Here is a 21,253-nt window from a genome sequence, read left to right as displayed (position 1 = left end):
ACAATTTAACAGGCAAAATCGAGTGTAGACGCTAGTTATAACTCTTTTAATTTACAACCCACCATAGCCGATTGAAAAACAACGAATTAAAAATCATAGCGCGATCTATTTTACATTTTTATAGGTAAACTTTTAAATTTTACCCTTTGAAATATTAAGACGAGTTAATATTATGATATATATTTATAGAAAAGAGGATACTTATAAAATTAATAATGTTATGATGTTTGGAAATGTTGAAGTTTGGCAAAAAATATATCTAAGACCAATATTTTTTTTTTCGTATTGAAGATAATTTGGTTTCTCCGAATTAATTTTGACGCCATGTTTTTTCGCGGGATCAGAATGAGTGTTATGTTGGCTATTATTTCGACGACCGTATATATATGACGATCTTTCTCAGTCAAGTAAAAAATTGAAAAGTGGGTTTCGGTAAGTAATCAAATTAATTGTAAAAAAATGTGTAAAAAATTCAAATTCAAATACTTTATTTGCAGAATATGGGTAAGTTAACAAGATGTTCTTAAGTGAAATTATAAATCGCCATAATCGGGCTCACGCCATGCAAATTTAAATGCAGATTAGGTACAGACGAATTAAACACAGAGTTATGCAAACATATCTAGAAAAATAGTCCACACAATTACGAAAAATGTCAATCTTACAATACATTCAGTTATTAATCTTATTATAATGGAAAAATACATAATGTCAAAGATCTGAAATAGTCACTAGAGAATTTTAAATAAATATTAATATATTATACTATATTTTATTCGCATTAGTCCATAAGCAATGTTAAAATAAGTAAATTTATATTCAAATTAACAGTTTTTTATAACCTTTTATCAAGAAATTATTTTACCGAATAATACGATTTGTCTATTAGTATTTTCTTTACTTGATTTTTAAAAATATTATTATTTGATATTTTGAGTAAGGAGTTAGGTAAATGGTTGTACACTCTAGGGATCATGCAAAACACACTATTATTCAAAAGACCAGTTCTGTTAGAAATAAAGCTTATTTTAAATTGGTGTCTCTTGCTTTTCAGTTTAACAAAAAAGTTGCTGTTATTTCTGACAAACATAATCATGTCCAATATATATAGACAGGGAAGTGTTAAAACATTAATTTTAGGAAATATTGGTCTACAGCTTTCTGTCTGCGGCATCCTAAACATCGCTCTAACGCATTTCTTTTGCGCTCTAAATACCATTACTTTATCAGTAGAGTTGCCCCAGAACATAGCACCATACATCAAAAGAGGGGTAACGTACCCATGATAGGCTGTGAAATGCCGTTAAAACTTATAAACCCACCAACCGGTGCTTAAATTAGATAATTTTATTATACCTAAGTCATTGTTTTATTGGCAACAGAATACATGATCTGTGACAATTTCAACAGGTGACATATGGTTGGACAGCCGGGGTCTCGGTCAGGATAAAAGGGTTATCTTTCTACCTAAGAGGTAACCTTTTAAAAATATAAGACTAGCGATTATGCGGTGAAAATAGAAACTTATGTATCTAAGTTTTATACAAGAAAAAAGATCAAACGTGGTTTCTTTACAGGTATTTTAATAAATTCGAAATATATGGGACACTGCTCGAAAAAAATACCTGAGTGCTACAGAAAACAGTTTTTTAATGAAATTAAAACAACGTTTTACTATTAGTAAGCCGTTCTTTTACTTTCTCACCTACTTACTTGGAAAGATTAAAAAATCTTGGTGTAGCTTATTATCCCTACTAATATTATAAATGCGAAAGTAACTCTGTCTGTCTGTTACGCTTTCACGTCTAAACCACTGAACTGATTTTAATGAAATTTGGTACAGAGATAGAGTTAACCTTGAGAAAGAATATAGGTTAGTTTTTATCCCGGACTTTTGAAGAGTTCTCTTAGAAAGACGATATAAAAAGCTAGTTAAGTATAAAATGACAGTTATAAAATAAAACAAAAAAAATCCCGAACCAAATATACACCTGAAATACATCAATCTTTCATTTATTTAATATGTATTTGTATAAAAAGACGTGCCCAGATACTTTACCATTCTTTAAGTATCTAAACCGAGAGTATGCCTATCGCGAAGGCCGAAGCAATGTATGTAAATAACCTAAAAGCGTCTCCAAGCAAACAGATTAACTGGCAACACACAATTGCTTTTTACTTCTCTAATGTATCACGTTTCATATATTGACGTCCTTTGCTTCCATTGCCCCTGGTAACATTTAAAAAGTAAGTGGGGAGCGTTGGTTCTGCAACTGTGTTGATTGTACTATATTTAGGTTATTTTTGAATTACCAGATATTTTCTTTTCACACAATTCAGAATCGATGTAAAAATCGGTTCGTGAAAACAGTATTCTTTTTAACATGTTTTTTGTTTCACCCTGAGTTAAAATACCGAACGCATACATTGAGTGCTCTGCTAATCTCTGTGCCAAATTTCATTTAAATCAGTTCAGTGGTTTAGACGTGAAAGCGTAACAGACAGACAGACAGAATTACTTTTGCATTTATAATAAAAGTAGGGATTGATAAAAGAGAAAACATTTGTGAAAATTCCAATTCTTTAGATTCAGCCTGGTATCACACAGGTGGACAGACTGATAGACAGCGGAGCCGTAGTAATAGGATATCGATATTACTCTTTGGCTATCGAACCCTTATCTATATCTATATCTATACTAATATATAAAGCTGAAGAGTTTGTCTGTTTGTTTGAACGCGCTAATCTCAGGAACTACTGGTCCAAATTGAAAGATTCTTTTTGTGTTGAATAGACCATTCATCGAGGAAGGCTTTAGGCTATAAACCATCACGCTGCGACTAATAGGAGCTAAGATATAATGGAAAATGTGAAAAAAAACCGGGCAGGTATACCTAAATCATAACTTATATCTTCTACCCACGGGGACGAAGTCGCGGGCAACAGCTAGTAAATAATACTTATATCTTAAAAATCAGTGTATTAGTGATTAGGTGCTGAAAAAACAAAAACCATATTTTTGGAATGCTTTTATATTTAAGTATTTACAATAAAAACAACTTTCACTTAAACTAAATAAAAAAATTCGATCCGAAAATTACATACAATTAAGGATTTTGACGCTATCACAAATGTTACGAATAAAAATATTTTTTTTATAGATCACAATGAGAAAAAAAGACAGAAATAATATCAAAATTAAAATATAATTCTTTGAGCCTTCAGCTGTTAGGGTCTAAACAGACGGACCGCATTTCAACTGCAAATTTGCAGTTAGGATGCAGTTGACACGACTGCAATAGAACTGCAAACCAACCGTTACAGAAACCGTCACACGACTGCACGCCGACTGCAATTGGACCGCACGGTTGGTTTGCAGTTCTATTGCAGTCGTGTCAACTGCATTCAAACTGCATCTGAACTGCAAATTTGCAGTTAGATTGCAGTTGAAATGCAGTCCGTCTGTTTAGACCTAAACTTACTGTCAACTGTCATACGTTGATATTTGACAGTCGTTATATTATTACAGTTGTGACGCGCAGTCACGGCAAGAATCATTTTTAAAAACACTCTACTAACTAGCCAGCTAGCAATTCTAAATTATTGCTTGTCGCTTATTTATCTTGCTTATCGTGAATTTTATCTTTTAATTCGCGGGATAACTTCATGTGAAGAGACCCGGGCCTTTTTAAAGGCATGCACGGGGACATAGGTCCAACATGTAGAGGCCTTGTTGAGAACTTTAATCTAAAATGTGATGGGGTATCTACCAGGGGCTATCCACCCCTGCTCTATAAAAGAACAAACATGGACAGCCCAAGGTAGCTACAAAACTATTGTAATTTTTGGAGATATAACTAATTTTGGCTATTGGTATAATTATGTTTAATGAAAGTTTCCTTCACAAAGTATGGGGTAATTATAGGACCTGCCTTTAAAAGGAAATTAAATTGGCAGTTGGACACGCGGGTTTCAAACTTGAACCCCCATTAAACCTCTTATTTCTTATTTATTTAATATAATTACAAAATTATTGTATAATTTCTAATTTATTACATTTAATTAAGTACAAAAAAATATACATTAATCATTATGAATATTATTATAAAACAATATCTTTGTGAATATCACAAATTGTTTTCAAATATTTCTTGGTTTCAATAAGGCCCAGTATACAAGAGACAATAGGGTATTTAACTAAGGGCTGATTTTTCAATCGCCAGATAACTTTTATTCGACGATATTCGTCGAATAAAATTTGACGTTTTGACAGCTTTTGTATAGAAAATATGTCAAACGGTGATGTTTATTCCGTCAAACAGATTTGCGAAAAAATATTGAATACTTATCTTTCATTTAATCACATAATTAAAAAGGAAGGTTGATAGTGGGAACTAAAAACATCACTCGCTAATAAAAAAGCGTACTGGTAAGTGACGTAACACGAGATTTTCAAATCACTGTATTCCCTTTCATTTTTTGTTTACGAGATAACAGAATAGATACGTATCCAATATTTTTTCTTGCATTTTCCAAAAATTACTGGCTACGTATTTTTTCTTCTCCGTCTTTTTTCTTTTTTTTCATCAGACGGACCAAACAGATTGTTTTTGTCAACTACCCCATTCTATGTTACACTTCGAGTATAGGCCCGCGCGAGTGTCGTCATAGACATCCAAAGAGGTTTGTATCGCGGGCGGCGAAGACAACAGTTTGAGGGTAACATATTACTTACGTTGCCTCATGTATAAAAGGGCCATAATGATTAGATTTATTATGAAACGATAGCTTTGTTGTTCAAGTAATCAATAATAATTCGGGAATAATTAATATTTGCTAAAGGACTTATCATGGTCACCAATTAAAAAACTAACCTTGAAAAACACTTGCTTAACCTTGATCCATCTATACGAATTTATTAACCAACAACTATATTTTCCCACGTTTTTATACACTCACTTTTTTTGTAACTCAATTTTGAGGCAGTTCCCGATATACTAGCAGGCTGAAATTTTCAGGATAGCTTCAAACGCGATGACAATGGAATTTACAACTATAAAAAAGGCTGGACCGATTTTGATAAAATTAGAATGGGGTGACATTTAAAAACGTGGGTTTTTCATTTTTTTTAATCTATTAACTATATTTACAGATAATATTTTCCTCTTAAAGTAATAGTATCGCGGGTGTGGGAGAGAGATAGCACTACGCCGTGTAGTGCTTTCTCACTCTTCCACAACTGCAATATTCTTCTCTTCGTATGTTTAATGGACAACCGTTTGTGTTTGAACCACAAATAGTCCTCTGACGTGACGCAACACACACTTGAAACATTCTCAGGTGTGTCGCGCCTCACGATGTTTTCCTTCACCGTTTTCAGCAAGTGATGATGACTTTGTAACACACACACATGAATTCAAAGATACATTAATTCGGGCTGAAAATCGAACCTACTAAACAGTCCATTAATCATACCTCTAAGCTAAACTGCACTAACATTACTTCAAAACTTCAAAACCGCGGGCCTTAATAAAAACCGGGCTTTTATAAAAACCGGGCCTTATATAAAACCGGGCTTTTATAAAAACCGGGCCTTATTAAAACCTAGATCAATCACTATCCCTATCCATTTCAATTTCAGTTTTAACCTTCTTCGATTTCTCGTGCCTCTTGGAATGCAACACCAACTTACTCCTAGTCATAAAACGTTTATTACAAACGGTACACAAATGGGCCCGGTCCCCAACATGCATTTTTACGTGCATAACCAAATTGTTCTTTTGCGTGAAACTTTTCGAACAGATCTCACAGACGTGTGGTTTGATGCCTAGATGTATCTTTTCGTGTCGATCTAAGTCGGCTTTTCTGTAAAATGACGAGCCACATTCGGTGCAGTTGAAGTTTTTGATCCCTTGATGGGATAGCTGGTGTATGCTGAGGTGGCCTAATTGCGTGTAGGTTTTGCCGCATATCGTGCACATGTATGGACGCTCGCCGGTGTGTGTTCGTATGTGTTTCTTGAGTTCGTATTTTGTTGCAAAGGTCTTTGGACAGTGTTCGCATTTCGATCGCTCCTTAGGTGGCAGGCGTTTTCTAACGCGTCTGAAATTAAATGAATATTTAATTAAATTAATCACATTAAGAAGAAACGACTACAACCTCTAATGAAATGTAAGGCTTTGGGGGCTATTACAGACATTCCAATCACTCTCACAAAGACACCCAGACTCAGAATAAGCATCATGAATCATAAAATTGCTTTCCCTTCGCGGGGAGCGAATCCACAACGTCGATCACAGTGGGCACAGTTTTAACACTGCCTAGTGTCTACCTCCAGTCATCTCAGGACCGACAAAACAATAACATTTATAATAATCCAAAATGATACATGAAAAAATAATCAACAAAATCAGTCCCTCCAGTCCAAAGTTCTAAGGCGAAAAACATAGTGAAAAACTTGTCCATTTGAAGTTATAATGAATAATAAAATAATAATAAATGCGGACAACATCACATACATTGTTCTGAACCCAAAGTAAGTTGCTAAAGCACTTGTGTTATGGAATTCAGATCCAACGAAGGTACCACAAACACCCAGACCCTAGACAATGTAGAAATGTGAATTTTTACATGTCCCGACCGGGGATCGAACCCGGGACCTCAGAGCTAGCGACACCTTGAAACCGGTGCGTTCGCCACTCGACCACGGAGGTCGTCATATGAGGTTGAACGATAACTATTTTATTCATTTATTTATTTAAACTTTCAGGTACAATTGTGGTACATAAGGCAGACTTAATGCTGCAATAACTATGTTAGGGTTAGTTACTCACTTTTTCTTCTTTGCCATATCATCATTGTCCTCTCCTTCATCAGAGATCTCGATCACCTCACATTTCACCACAACTTCTTCCACCTCCATTTAGCTTCCTGAAATAATAAAAAAAGTTTAAGTTTATATGTATATGAGCGCTCTCATTTACTGAGCTAACAAGTCAAAGTAATATTTCTATTATTATTTGTATCTCTTTCTGTCACGGGATCACTCCATGTGAAGAGACACGGTCCTTTTTAAGGGCGTGCACTAGAACACAGGTCCAACATGTAGAGGCCTTCTTGAGAACTTAAATCTACAATGTGATGGGGTATCTATATCTACCAAATTAACATATTATTATCAGTCTTTATGAGTCCCACTAGAAGGCAAAGGCGTCCCTCCCCTGTCACATTTAATAGATGCCAAATGACCTTTGGACAAAGGCCACCACACTCACATTGATTAAGAACGGTAGATGACTTTGCGGTAGGCCCAGGAGATGGTGGGACAAACTTGACTGTTTCCTACAACTGGCCTCTAAATGCCTCTAATAGCCAAAGCCGGCAGACACAAACACCACAAAAGGTTAAACTAGCACCGTGCTGAGCAAGCAATCATGGACTCTGTTTAGACCTGATGTCTTGTCAAGTGATCTCAATACATAAGTGTGAGTTAACCGATGTAATATTTAAGTACATACTGTTAGATTGGTAGGTGGGTGCTGCCAGCACAAAATCTTTTAATTATATTTGATTATTGTGTACTCATGAATGAGATAAGACTTGCACTTGTAAATTAAAAATTAGTACTATTAGTTAAGAATTCTTAAAGACACTATGTCTAATATTGTTACTGTGCATTTAACTGAAATTCAAAGAAAGCTGGATAAATTTGTACAGAATAGTACAGTTGTGATATTAATCTAGTTTGTTGATCAGTTTACCCTGTCCTAGTAATATAAGTGGGATAGTTAGTAAATAAAAGAATAACTAATTTTGCTAACTAGAATTGCCTACAGCAAATCTCCCACAGTTGGGCATAGAGCTCCCTACTCATCAACCACTTGTCGTTGTCTCTAATAAATTAAATAATAATCATTGCTTACGACATAAGATAACAACAGAACGAACTTAATTCCATTCGCTTATTTTCATTCAATTTATTTGTACTTCATGTTCACAAGATGTAAGGGAGGTTTCAATGGATTCAATCGTAACGCAATAAGTAAACAAGTGACAAATATGTGAATATATGTATTATAAAGTTGCTAAATGAATAAGGTCCTTTTACCTGCTAGGAAAACTCAATTTTTATGTCGAAATCAACTATGCTCCGCAAAAATATTTTCGGTGTTTACTTTTCAAACTTTTACTTCTTTCATAACATTCTGTTACAGTTTTATATTAAATAGATTCTTGAAATTGTATTTTTATTCAATAATTATAGTTATTTATTCATAACTGTTCCTGAAATTTTTAATCCAAAACGAGACTTGTTTTTTTTTATGTATGCCAAAAAAACTCGTTTTTAATAATACACGAGATGAAAGATACATGTTTCGGTAAGTGTGAAGAGTTGAGCGAGCTACAGAAAAATGCTTCAAATTAAAAAGTAATGGAACGAATAAAAAAAAACAATTTGACAGTTTAAAACAGAGTTGCCATGTCAATGATGTTGAAATTTTACTGCGAATGAGTTATTTCTAACAAAATGTATTTTACACATTTATATATAAAAAATACGAACGTTAAAAGTTTATAGTAAATATTTTACAATATTAAAGCCTCATATTTCATGATAGGTATTTCTTGAAGCATGGGAGTAATCAAATTTGTCATTTCTTACATTTTAATACATTTTCTCAACGGGAAATACTGATCGCGTTTAGTTATAGCCGTAGACTGCTTTTCTACATTTTAAGAAATAAATGTTTTTTACAAAATGTAACATGGCATACTTATTTATCTATAGGTCTAAAATAAATGCTGTTATTATTAAGTAACCTCAAAAGCCAAGGTATACCGTCTATTCATAGCTGAACTCGGCAAAAAACAAGCAATTACTGTGTTCATTCAATAAAATTATTTAAATAAATAAACAAAAGCTACGTAACACTTATATAAATGTATCTATGACTCATTATTCGAGTTTAAAATAACGTTACAGTCATTAATCAGCATAATCTTTTTATTTAAATAATAGTAGGTATACGTAAAAATCACAAACACCTCTGTTGGCCTTCTCGTAATAACCTACTAATTTGAGAGGTATATTGTGTGCATGTTATCTTGGTTACATGTTTTGAGCTTTTATATTTAGCAGGCTTATAAATAAACGGGTCACAGATGATGTCATATTAGCAGGTCAGAGACATATTAAAGTTACGTTGGGTAAGGTTACTCTTGATTTTGTTTTCTTAATCGTGTTTCTGATATCGAAAAAATGATGTATTATAGTCTTGAAACTGATACAACATTATTCTGAAAAAAGAAATATTAAAAGTGGTGAAAGTTAACTATCGAAATACAAATATCTAGAACCTATGCTTAATGTAATTTTGGTTTCTGTTATCTTGCATAGTTGTTTATTTATGATTTAAAATTATAGCGGACCATAATGTAATTTGCTTGCTTAAAAGTAAAATGTGATGATAAAATTTGTTATTGTGACATCTTGACGTTAAATCAATTTGAAATTAGGGAATTGAAATTTGCATTCTAGATCCATAACAGCAGAACAATCGATGGATTGCCTAAGTTTAGCTTTGTGTCATAATTTAGGTTCTTTCTAACATAAGTATACCACAATTGTACATGAAATTTTAAATATACCCTAGTAATGCGGGAACCCTTATCAAGGAAGAGCATCTGAACTGTTTCACTTTGTAAAAAAAAATCGTATAAGAATTTCATTTAATTGTAAAAGAAATCCACATTACTTGGGGTATAAACGTAGCTATTTCTGAATGAATACGAACGGTTATTCATCACTACTATATTCATTAGTAACTTTATCAGCTATCGTGGCGTAGCGTAACCTAAGGCTGCTACATCCATCGGCTACTTTAATTTTAAGAATGACGTTATTATTACCACACCGGTTTTCGTGAAAAGCGGGCGTACGTTAAGTTAATCCTTTAATAATAAGTGATTTAAATTTTAAAAAATGTCCTTTTATCAAGATAGAAGTGTCGGTGAGTGATTTTTATCAACGTTTTATTTTATTATCGATCTGTTTGTGGCTGAATGATGGATACCGCGTATAAATTTGAATGACAACAAAAATTAGTCATCAAATGAACTTATTTTTATTATTAGTTTTATTTGTGCGATTACATATCTTATAAATCCTATTTTTAATTATTATTTATCATAAAATAAGAATTACATTGGCCTTGTGTACAAAATTGATTTGATGGAGTGACATTTGAGTTACAAAAACAGCTGTTCGCTGTCTACAAATGCAGCCTTTAACATTGCATCTATTTAGCATTTAATTAGTGCTTGCTGTGTAAATTCCTTTGACCTTAAATGTCTGGAAATTGTTTACACAAAAATCCGTGCTTAGAAAAGTGACGTCATGTGTTTTATTTCTCAATGTATGCGGTGAATAGACTTTGAATGAATGTCATTTTAAATCGCTGATGTTCTTTGCCTATTGTTATGTTTTTAATAATAGCATAGTTCATAGCTTAATATGATAAATAAAAACAGAGCTTCTTCAATGTTTAACATTTAATATTATGATGATGATAAAAAACTCTACAAATCAAGAAGGCACCCTTGATTTTTAGAGTTGCCTTTTTGAAAATTATAACATCGTTTCCACAAATCGCATATTAGACTGGAAGAGAAACGGGGAGGCCGTTGCCCAGCAGTGGGATCTAAAACAGGCTGTAAAAATTGTAGCATCGATATTTTGAAGCTTTTTTGATTTTGTTTTCGTGTCTAGCCACTATTTCAACGGTAATTATTTATATGTTTATTAAGAAGACATGTTTTCTAACCAATCTTAAAAAGATTTCAATAAATAATCTAATTTAACAGCTTAACGAAATATAATGCAATTGCTTGCTATTTCGATACGTAAGTTAGTGATGAGCCAGTTGTTGAAGTAGGTCACCTATTTAACCTATTTTTTACGATTAATTGCGTCCGTCCGTCTAATAATATACAAGTGAATGTTTCATTTTAGTATTAATTTTATTGTAGGTATTCTTATAAATGTAACACTGTTTTGTTAGATGATAGTTGTAAGTTTATTTTTTCTCTTAAAACTACTAAAAGTTGATCCATTATCTCGACTAGTTTCGGATCACTCCGGTTGGGTACGATACTAGTAATGCAATCCCGATAAATAAGCGTGAGTAATCCGTAGCATCATTTAATAAAAGATGATGTATTTTTTATTTTTAATAAATGCGGACAACAGTAAGTCTGAACCCAAAGTAAGTTGCTAAATCACTTGTGTTATGGAATTCAGATACAACGAAGGTACCACAAACACCCAGACCCGAGACAATGTAGAAATGTGAATTTTTACATTGACCCGACCGGGGATCGAACCCTTTTTTTTTTTGAAACCGGTGCGTACGCCACTCGACCACGGAGGTTTATACTCTAGCTGCCTGTACCTATAAACTTCTACAAGTTTATTCGCCAACATTAGCTAGGAGGCCAAAGCTATTTAGGATCCTTCGAGAAGGAGTCAGAAGTATTACGGCCAGCCAGAGTCGCGAAGAACAAGTGCGAGCGATCCCGTGACTTTAGATTAAGCAATAGAAGGTGCTCGGAGTGTTTTCAAACAACTTTGGAAGTCAGACATATTTATCCTCACGCCGTGCCCTCAACGTGGGTTGAAGTCAAAGCATCCCAGGCCAAAAAAAAAACAACATGAAGGCTACTGTCGTCCGGTATTGTAGACTTGCCTTTGCCTTATTTATTTTTTAAAAATGTCTGCATCTTCCGAAGGCTATGTAAGCTTAATGACGAAATATTATTTTGACTTTATAAAACCGAGGCTGGTATGAAATAGATGATATAAGCGCATTAAATTGCATATGCTGACCCAAAAAGGCTAAATCTGAGGAAAGACAGAAAATCTGATTAATTTAGCACTAATTAATTAAATTATTTATTACAATTATCCAATACAATTAATTTCAAATTATTTTTTGGGCATAATGTTTAGTAGAATATCTACGAAAAATGACGAATTTATTAAATTGTCATTCATTCATCGGCCATTGTAGGTAAATAGCGGAATTGAGGCCCTGGCTAATTTCAGTTTTGACTTATCAGGGTACCTAGTCAGTGTATGGAAAGTCAAATTTAGCATGGCAAGGTGATGACGTAATTGATATATCCTGCTTAGAGAATAAATAATTCCATTTATTAAAAGAAAATGGCTAAACAATAAAATTACAAAATAAATTTTAATATTCTCTTCTGACTAATCATCATACATTTAGGTACTATTATAATTGATTTTTATCTAGAATTCCAGTATAATAATCTAGAGTACCTAATTATCTAGATCAAGACTTCGAAAGCGGTATAAAACGCTATCTTTTCCGGTATTTCAATGCATACAACAATTTACTTACGTGATTAATTAGGTTAGGTTAGATAAAAATGCAAAAATAAAAGATAAAGACGGTTGTTTGCTTAATTACTCGTTTTTAAGTGTTATTAAACAATTGCGAAAGAGCGTCGTTGTAGTCATTATAATTGTTTTCAAAAGTTTATTACGGTAAAACGGGGTGAAAAACCCTCTATTCACCCCGTTTTATCTACTAACATCCTTAAAATTAGGAGTCTGTTGAATAATTTAAGCCAAATTTCACACAAAATTCTTGTCCTACGCAAGAATCGAATTTATGACTAATGTACGCTGCATTAACATGAGATTTAAATGGGAAGATGAATGAATGGCAATTGGATTAAATTTGATATTATTCCTTTTCTCTTAAGCATTTTGCCAATATAATAATTGGAAGTTAATTGTATTGACCTTGAGTGCAACGTCCCGCACTGAATTTCCAATAATTGTGTAGAAAAATGCTTAAGAGAATACGAAAATTGAATTTTAAGCCAAATTTCATATCGGCCGTTGTAAATAGCAGAATTGGGGCCCAGATGGTTATTTTTTTTTTATTATTTATTTACACTTTTATACAATGTTTGTACAATGGCGGACTTAATGCCTGAGGCATTCTCTACCAGTCAACCATAGGGTGAAGCAGAGATATCAAGAGGTAGGTGTACCTATAAATAAAAGTCATAATATAACCATGAAAATCATCCTAATATAAAAAAATATAAAATCCTAATTATACATAATGTGCAATATGTAGACTTACTTATTTACATACTAAGGAAAATTATACTTATACGTAAGATATATTACATACACATAATTAAATTTAAGAATTAAGAAGATGAAGGTTGTAGGGTTATATCTTTGTGTTCTCTGTAACTTTCTCAAACCATCTTCCAACGCAAAAAAATCTGATTACAAAAGCAGGAGGCGTAGGTAGACAATCTACATTGCATTAGCTCAAGCAAGAATAAATAACTTCAAATGTATATCTTCATAAAACTTCAATAACTTCAAACTTTCCTTTACAATAGACTTCAAAAAGTAAGAGGTCCGCAATACGTTTGTATTCCCACGTTTCTATACACTCACTTTTCTTGTTTGTTTGTCGTTCCGGTTGGATTTTTGTAACTCAATTTTGAGGCACTTCCCGATAAGCTAGCAGGCTGAAATTTTCAGGGTAGCTTTAAACCCGATGACAATGCAATTTATATCTATAAAAACGGCATCCGATTTTGATAAAATTTGAATGGAATGACATTTAAAAGCGGGGGATTTTTTTAAAATCTTAATTATTTTGGGTACCACACCATAGAACATTGGAGTGGATAACTCGTTTTTCATTTGACGTCGTTTAATTTTAGTTGTATAATATTTTCGACAAGTGACGTGACTTTGACTTGTCAGTTCAATACATTTGAGTGATTCGTCAGCGTTACCACTCGGAGAAATATAACTTGTCTTCGGTACTTTTTCCAAAGCCATAAAAAAACATTTGACGTTTAATGACGTCATCTATATCGTAATGGCTGCCGTGACTACGTCGCTTTGGTATCGATGTAACAAGTCTTGATACGTACCTTGACCCCAATAAGTTAATGTTTAATCTATAAATGTACTTGTATTGTGCAAGGGTCTAGATTTACGATTGAGGTTATGTATTGAGTTATTTTTAGCTCATTAAGATATGTTATTCAATAATTTAGACGACCTCCGTGGTCGAGTGGCGTACACACCGGATTCAAGGTGTCGCTAGCTCTGAGGTCCCGGGTTCGATCCCCGGTCGGGTCAATGTAAAAATTCACATTTCTACATTGTCTCGGGTCTGGGTGTTTGTGGTAACTTCGTTGGATCTGAATTCCATAACACAAGTGCTTAAGCAACTTACATTGGGTTCAGAACAATGTATGTGATGTTGTCCGCATTTATTTATTTTATCATTTATTTAAGGTATTAGAAAAAGAAATGTTTAGTCCGTCGGACGGATCAACGAAAATAAATATTGGTTATGTATGTTTTCTTCTATGTGTAAACAAAAAAGGAAGGGCATATAGAGAAAAAATATGGTGTGACGTCACTTGCCAGTACGATTAATTAGCAAGTGATGTTAATAGCCCCCACTACCATACATTTTATCATCCTAATTGCTTTTAATCTTCCTAACTTTTTAAGGAAACTGGTTACTGTCCAATATAATTTGACATCAAAAAAGCTTGATAGGAATATAGGTATATTTTTTTCCTGAAGTCCCTTTCGCTGTCTGTCCCTGCTCGTATTTATGTTTCAATCCTTTCAACTACGCAACATATATTCGAATGCGGGTTTCGAAGATTATTACGTTAGAGAAACAGAGTTGATTAATGTAACGATATTTTTTGGGCTTTCCCTGCACTCTACGAGCCTACATGATAGATTAAAATAATGTAGTATACTCGTAAAATGTTCATGTACTAGATTTTTTTATCAAAACTAAAATTATTCCGATTTTGAAAATCTTCCAGTTAAAATCGGTTTACCTCTTCAATTTAGTAAAGGACTGCCCGCGTATTCGTGGACAATTTTACAACCTTTCAGAAAAGTCCACTTAGTAGGTAGAATACAGTCAATCCTAAACAAAAAAAAATCCGACAGATTAAAAAAAAAGTAATGTCACAAGAAAAAAAATTATTGATACCAACCTCTTTCGTTCCAGGTCACCTGCCCCCACCAGGTCTGTCAGACAAGCTACGTTTGTACCATGTGGATATGAACCCTTACGGCCACAGGGTCCTATTGATCCTGGAGGCTAAAAAGGCCAAATACGAAGTCTACAAGCTAGACCCACTTAGGCTACCGGAATGGTTCAAGGTCAAGAATCCAAGATGTAAGTTTTGACTAGTTTTTTTTCCCCCTCAATATTCAACCAACGCCATCTAGTGGCAGACTAAGCAAAGCTTGTATTATGAGTACTAGACTACTGATAAACATACTTGCAAAAAAAAAAAAAAATACGAGAGTGAAAAATAGATGATGTCCGATTTTCTGACCTACCCAATATGCACTAAAAATTTATGAGAATCGGTAGAGCCGTTCGAGACACAGAACAAATGATCGTGGTCATCACACAAACTTTTGTTCTGGATGAGAACACAAAATTTATCCCCCAACTGATTTGGTTTTCATTGGCCTAGTTGTACGGAACCTTCAGTATCGCGAGTCCGACTCGCACTTGACTGGTTATTATCACTAGAAATATTAAAAAAAGCAACATTTTTCATTTTCACTATAAACTTCATTAGTTATGCATTGAAGGCTAAACTGCCGAGTTGTTTTCAACAAAATTATTAACGCAATGAAATTATACCTATTTAAATATACCTAGGCACCACATTTACCCTGGTTATTCTGCTGTTTTCTTTGTATAAATTTAGAAAGCATTTTATTAAAATGAGGCATTTAAAATTCAAATAAAATAAAAATAATGAGGCATTTCAAATAAAATTGCTGCAGGCTGGGAGTGTACCCAAAGGGCTGGCGGCATTGCCACGTTGAATGGCAATGCTAATCCTCTGAGCGAGATAAAAGCCAGCCTTTGGGTCACACGGAAAGTGTCAACAAGATGCTTTGCAACATCTTTAAAAAGCGTTTTCCCACTCGGCAGAGACTGTATTTGAAATATTGATTTCAAAGACGCAAACAACTTTCGAAACGTCGGTGCACACCTTGGGATCGAATTCGAGACTTTTTACTTAACAGTCCTTCGGACTTATAATTAGCCTCACTATGAGTATGTCGAATATTGATGGTACTCGAAACAGTTACGAATACCGTTCATAGGCTTATTATTTTTGATGCTCAAATACACCACAAACAATGGATGGAAAAAGCAATAGACCGGACAGAGTGGAAGAATCTAAGGGAGGCCTTCGCCCTGCAGTGTGACAGAAACGGCTGAAAAAAAATAGACTTCCTATCATCATTGTTCTCATCATCTGTTCTTCTTAAACCCTGTAGTGTGACAGAAACGGCTGAAAAAAAACGTGTTAGACGTTACGTAGTTCGCCGAAACAGCTAGTCTTGAATAAATTGTTAGACTTTTTATTTTCTATTCTTTCAGGAACGAATTACTTCAGCGGGCATCGTCCGGGTATGCTAGACTACATGATCTGGCCCTGGGTAGAGAGGCTGTACCTGTTGCGATGCGTTAGTGAACAGAAATTCGATTCCAAGAGAGGCCTGTTCCCTAATTTTGTAAGTATACATGTTTTAAAGCTGGGTTTCCGTATTTTAAAATTGAGATATTAATATAATTTAAGATAGACTCATTTTAAAGAGATGAAGATGAAGATAACGGATTAAGATAACGATTACGGATTTTTTAGAAAATAAAGTAGATAATAAAACAAATATATTTATGTAAATGTGAACATGTACACCTTTTAATATATGTAGCATAAGTTTGTAATTATATTCCTGCCCGACTATGATTTAATTATTGTATGCCTAAATAGGCTGATTGTAGTACTGGATTATTATTATTTAACACCTGTAACCTACTCAATCAACACAATAAAGATACTTTGACTTTGACTTTGATAAATTTATTCGCAAGAGATAAAACCGAACCCTATTATTGAGGGACCGCAGTCTCTCTTGTCCGTCTATCACCAGATTGAATCTCCGTCATAGGTAGACAGTTTTGATTTCATTAGATAATATATTTATGTTTACGCTGTATCAAAAAATCCTAAAAATAAAGATGGAGGTTAAGCCAAGGACTAATTTGAGGCCCGAACCCCGCAGGCGTGCCTTTAGTGATTAATGCTAAGGTGGTCAGTTTTTTACCCTAGACACAAAAAGCCGTCGCTCAGGCAAACAACGGAAACAAATTAAATGTATTTATTTTCTAATTTCAGGCGGACTGGGCTGACCAGATGCAGTTAGATGAGGTCGTGAAGAAACACGCCGTCTCACCTCAAGAGTATTTCGATTACTACAGGAATGCTAGAACACATTCTATGGGGTACTATATTTAATCCCTATTTAATATAACTTATATGTAACTTGATTAAATGTACACCAGAGGGCCTATCCCACGCGTCCAGGTATTATCATTGCGGCTGTGGAGAATATTCTACAACTTTCACAGTTTTCACACAACGCCATCTAGTGTCAAACTAAGCGAAGCTTGTATTATGAGTACTAGACAACTGATAAACATACTTATATATTTCTAAATACATATATTGTAAATGAATTACACCCAGACACAGAATAAATGATTGTGTACATCGCACAAATATTTTGTCCTGGGTGGGAATTAAACTCACGACCTCCGGTATAGCAGTCAGGGTCACTAACCACTAGACCAACAGGCCCGTCAGGAAAAAAGACTCTGATCTAAACTTCCACAACCGTGGTTATATTATTGAAAACGTGATGTTAGGTCTTCGAGTCTAATTTGTAATCGCAAATGAAGGAGGGACCTAGTATGCAACTAGTCTACTAAGCTCTGTACGTTTGAAAAAGAATCGTTTACCGAAAGTAAAGACAAAGAACAAAATTCGTGTTATAAAAATTTATTGCTGATGATGGTCAATTTTATGATATGTCAAAAGGTTATTCTATCAACGGACAGAGTATATTTACAATAACTCTGGCGAGGATGATTTATAATAAAATTATGCAAAGGTTTAATCACGCCTATTTATTTGTCGACACCGCGTCAGCTCATGATTAAAGACTTCGGTTGGGTCCGAAACTAGTCGGACGATCCCGATAAATACGCGTGAGTAAACTGTTGCATCAGTAAATTATATTTACGCAATGTTAAAAACACTTTTGTTTATGTAAATGAAGTTTTGTGTTCGAGAACGCGGGATGGTGCAGCTAGTAAGATACAAAAATCAATGATAATGTCCTGAGCTATTGATTTTACTTGGTTTTGAATCTTTCGTGTGGGACATTACAATTTACAAAAACATAACCTCAAAAATAGTAATTTTCAGTTAAAGGTCAGTTGAAAATCAAACAAGACAAAAGGTAACTCGTAAAATGAACAGAGTGTAACAATGTTATAATGTAGTTGTTTAAAATAGTTTTCAAGTCATAATAAAAGTTGTAATTATTTTTTTATTTATTTATAAAAAAAAGAAATCTCAAATTTATTTTCTTAAGTATTCGTTATTGCATTTTTGGAAATTAAGAATATCATTTGGCATTTAAATTTTGAAGATATATTTTTTGTTATATTTAAGTAACTAGCTATAGAATATTAAGTATTTTCTAAGAAAAATATGTACTTAAATGTTAAGATTTATTTTAAATAAATTAATTTTATTTCCTAGACCATGGTTCTGTAATTCTGTATATCTTTAAGTTTTAATTGAGATAAGTTAACCAGTTAAAGATCAGTTATATAGTTATTTTTTGTCTAACGGTTTACTCTCTGAGTCTCTTGCAATATGTGGGTGGGTTAATGAGTCCTTTATTATTTTAAAATGTTTTTGTACAAAAATGCGCACCAAGATTATTTATTTTTTAAGTACCCAAATTAATATAATTTACTTCAATTAAATAAATAATTAACGAAAAAAGTGCAGATTAAAACTAGTCACCATAAGAGAGAAAAAGACCTTAAAAAAAAACAAGGCCCATTGCGAAACTAGTCAACTTTAGTTAACCCAACCCCTTTATTCCACGTATGTAGGTATACCGTTAAATATGAAATAACTATGATATTCGCCTAACAGTATTGTTCAGTTCATTTTTTCATTGATTGATGAATAAAAATATAAATGTTGCATAAAGGTAGGGTCGCACTACGTATTTATTTATTTAATTATCACACTAATCTACCATTACAGGTTACTTAACCTAATGCGGTAGCTAGGACTAAACAAAGGTCTAAGTGAGTCGTATAGAATCATAGGCGGCCATCTCATTTTTTGGCAGTTTTTAGTTATTTATTAAAAAAAAAGTAAAAAATTGAATTAAACGGTTTTATTCGACAACACAGAACCAAACGTGGCTATTTTCCTTGCAAATCCTTTGTCAAATCGTAGTTTAGTTACAAAGATGGCAATCTTCTGCATGTTCAGAATCAAACTCGGCGCTTGTGCTCACTCGACCAATCACAGCAGTGCATTTGGTCACGCGACAAGATGGCGACAAATAAGTTTTTAGTACATTTTATTCTCCGGATTTAATTGATTTAAAGCTGTGTTAAAGATAAAAAGTTGTGTTAAATTTAGTAATAAGAAACAATGGAGGTCCACCCATCAGAAACTATAAATACTATAGCTAGAAAACGAAAAAGAAACCCAGACAAATGGAAAAAAAAACATAGCTAAAAGAAACAGGTAAGTTGGGTGCCTAGGGTTGGCACATAAGCTTTTACTCTTACGACATAAAATTTAATTTGATTTTTATTTTCTTTACCTATTTTAATAATCCAACGAATCAGGACAGGTTCGGTGCCTTGCGCTTATTAAGTTGCTTATTTTATGCCGTAAAGATGTGTAGGTAAACTTGTGCTATTCTTATATTACCTACATTTCTTTCGTTGGTGATTAGACTGATTAGTAACGTTGTATTGGTGATTATGAATAAGCGCTGTTTTATCGGTGTTGGTGGGTGCTTGGGTTTGATGTTAAAACTTTATTTCAGATATTCTGCGAAAAGTTTACCTACGCGTGTCTGCGAACATGATCAACCGGCATTTAGGTGTTCCAGCATAAAAACAACTGAGATGCTTAAGTTACATCAAAATTTTTATGTTCACCCAAGCAAGAAAACGCAAGATGCCATCATTTTAAAACTATGTTCCATAAAACCCATTGGTAAGAGGACAACTAGCAGAGTAACTAAACAAACATCGATAAAATACTCAGTATTTGTTGGTGGGTCGAAAGTACCCATATGTCAAAAATTTTTTTTGAGTATTTTTGGTGTCACCAAGCATAGGGTCAGTTATGTAATGAAAAAATTTTTTTACGTTGGTGAAATTTCACATGAAGCTCGCGGTGGGTTCCGTCAGCATGAAAAATTTTCTGAACAAAAGCAGTCTGTGAAACAATTTATCCAAAATTTAAAATGCATGGAGTCCCATTATTGCCGTAAGTCTAAATGTGCTGAACGTCATATCTACCACCGGAACTTAATATTAAAAAGTTATATAATATGTATAAACATTCTGAACACATGAAACCTGACGTAAAATTGTCATATTTTCGTTACGTGTTTAATAACTTTTTTAACATAGGGTTCGGTTCCCCGCAGACTGATGTATGCTCAACATGTCTAGAACTTTCTGAAAAACTTAAATTAGTAACTAATGCTGCTGAAAAAAATGCATTGATAACCCAAAAAAGAGTTCATAAATTAAGAGCAAAGCATTCTTTGATAAATTGCGTGAGCAGAGGGATGACCTGAAAATCATATCGTTTGATTGTCAAAAAAATCTACCCATTCCAAAGTTACCGGACCAAATTTGTTACTACAGCCGTCAACTTTACTTATATAACTTCACCATGGTGGAAGGATCCTCTAATCAGCCAATGACAAGAGATAACGTATTTGCATATTGTTGCACAGAAGATGAATTCCATAAAGATTCTAATTTAATTTCCTCGGCTATTTACCACAGACTAAATGAAACGGACAAAACTGGCATCAAAACTATACGCTTAGTAGCTGATGGTTGCGGCGGACAAAATAAAAATTCTATTGTCATTGCGGCATGCTCTAAGTGGCTGTTATCTTGTTCAGCTATTAAAAGCATTGAAATTGTCTTCCCGGTCACAGGACACTCATACATGCCACCAGATCGCACATTTGGCGTAATAGAAAAAAAATTAA

General features: G+C 33.7%; 2 protein-coding genes across 2 annotated transcripts; one reads left to right on the top strand and one right to left on the bottom strand.

Annotated features, from left to right (window-relative positions):
• Positions 1–5,130: 5,130 nt before the first annotated feature.
• Positions 5,131–8,347, bottom strand: LOC113505518 (gastrula zinc finger protein XlCGF57.1-like). The gene is made up of 3 exons (XM_026888266.1): positions 8,108–8,347; positions 6,834–6,930; positions 5,131–6,102 (listed from the first exon to the last, which is right to left on the bottom strand). Exons 2-3 carry the CDS (start codon positions 6,920–6,922, stop codon positions 5,610–5,612), a joined length of 582 nt encoding a protein of 193 aa, XP_026744067.1. The 5' UTR covers positions 6,923–6,930; positions 8,108–8,347; the 3' UTR covers positions 5,131–5,609.
• A 1,557-nt stretch (positions 8,348–9,904) lies between these two features.
• LOC113505714 lies at positions 9,905–17,599 on the top strand. Its single transcript, XM_026888522.1, has 5 exons — positions 9,905–10,010; positions 15,108–15,282; positions 15,586–15,601; positions 16,442–16,645; positions 17,311–17,599. The coding sequence occupies exons 1-5, from the start codon at positions 9,983–9,985 to the stop codon at positions 17,428–17,430; spliced, it is 543 nt and encodes a 180-aa protein (XP_026744323.1). The 5' UTR covers positions 9,905–9,982; the 3' UTR covers positions 17,431–17,599.
• The last annotated feature ends 3,654 nt before the right edge of the window (positions 17,600–21,253 follow it).

The sequence above is a fragment of the Trichoplusia ni genome, chromosome 26, assembly GCF_003590095.1.
Source record: "Trichoplusia ni isolate ovarian cell line Hi5 chromosome 26, tn1, whole genome shotgun sequence".
NCBI lineage: Eukaryota > Metazoa > Arthropoda > Insecta > Lepidoptera > Noctuidae > Trichoplusia > Trichoplusia ni.
The sequence above is the reverse complement of the archived record's forward strand: the minus strand, read 5'-3'. Positions and strand labels throughout refer to the sequence as shown.

Bases quoted from the DNA above. Each gene is read 5' to 3' on its own strand.
- LOC113505518 (XM_026888266.1), bottom strand. From the start codon at position 6,922: ATGGAGGTGGAAGAAGTTGTGGTGAAATGTGAGGTGATCGAGATCTCT. The intron at 6,103-6,833 runs GTGAGTAACTAA...ATTTAATTTCAG, and splicing joins GATATGGCAAAGAAGAAAAA to ACGCGTTAGAAAACGCCTGC.
- LOC113505714 (XM_026888522.1), top strand. From the start codon at position 9,983: ATGTCCTTTTATCAAGATAGAAGTGTCG. The intron at 10,011-15,107 runs GTGAGTGATTTT...CTTTCGTTCCAG, and splicing joins TTATCAAGATAGAAGTGTCG to GTCACCTGCCCCCACCAGGT. The intron at 16,646-17,310 runs GTAAGTATACAT...TTCTAATTTCAG, and splicing joins GAGGCCTGTTCCCTAATTTT to GCGGACTGGGCTGACCAGAT.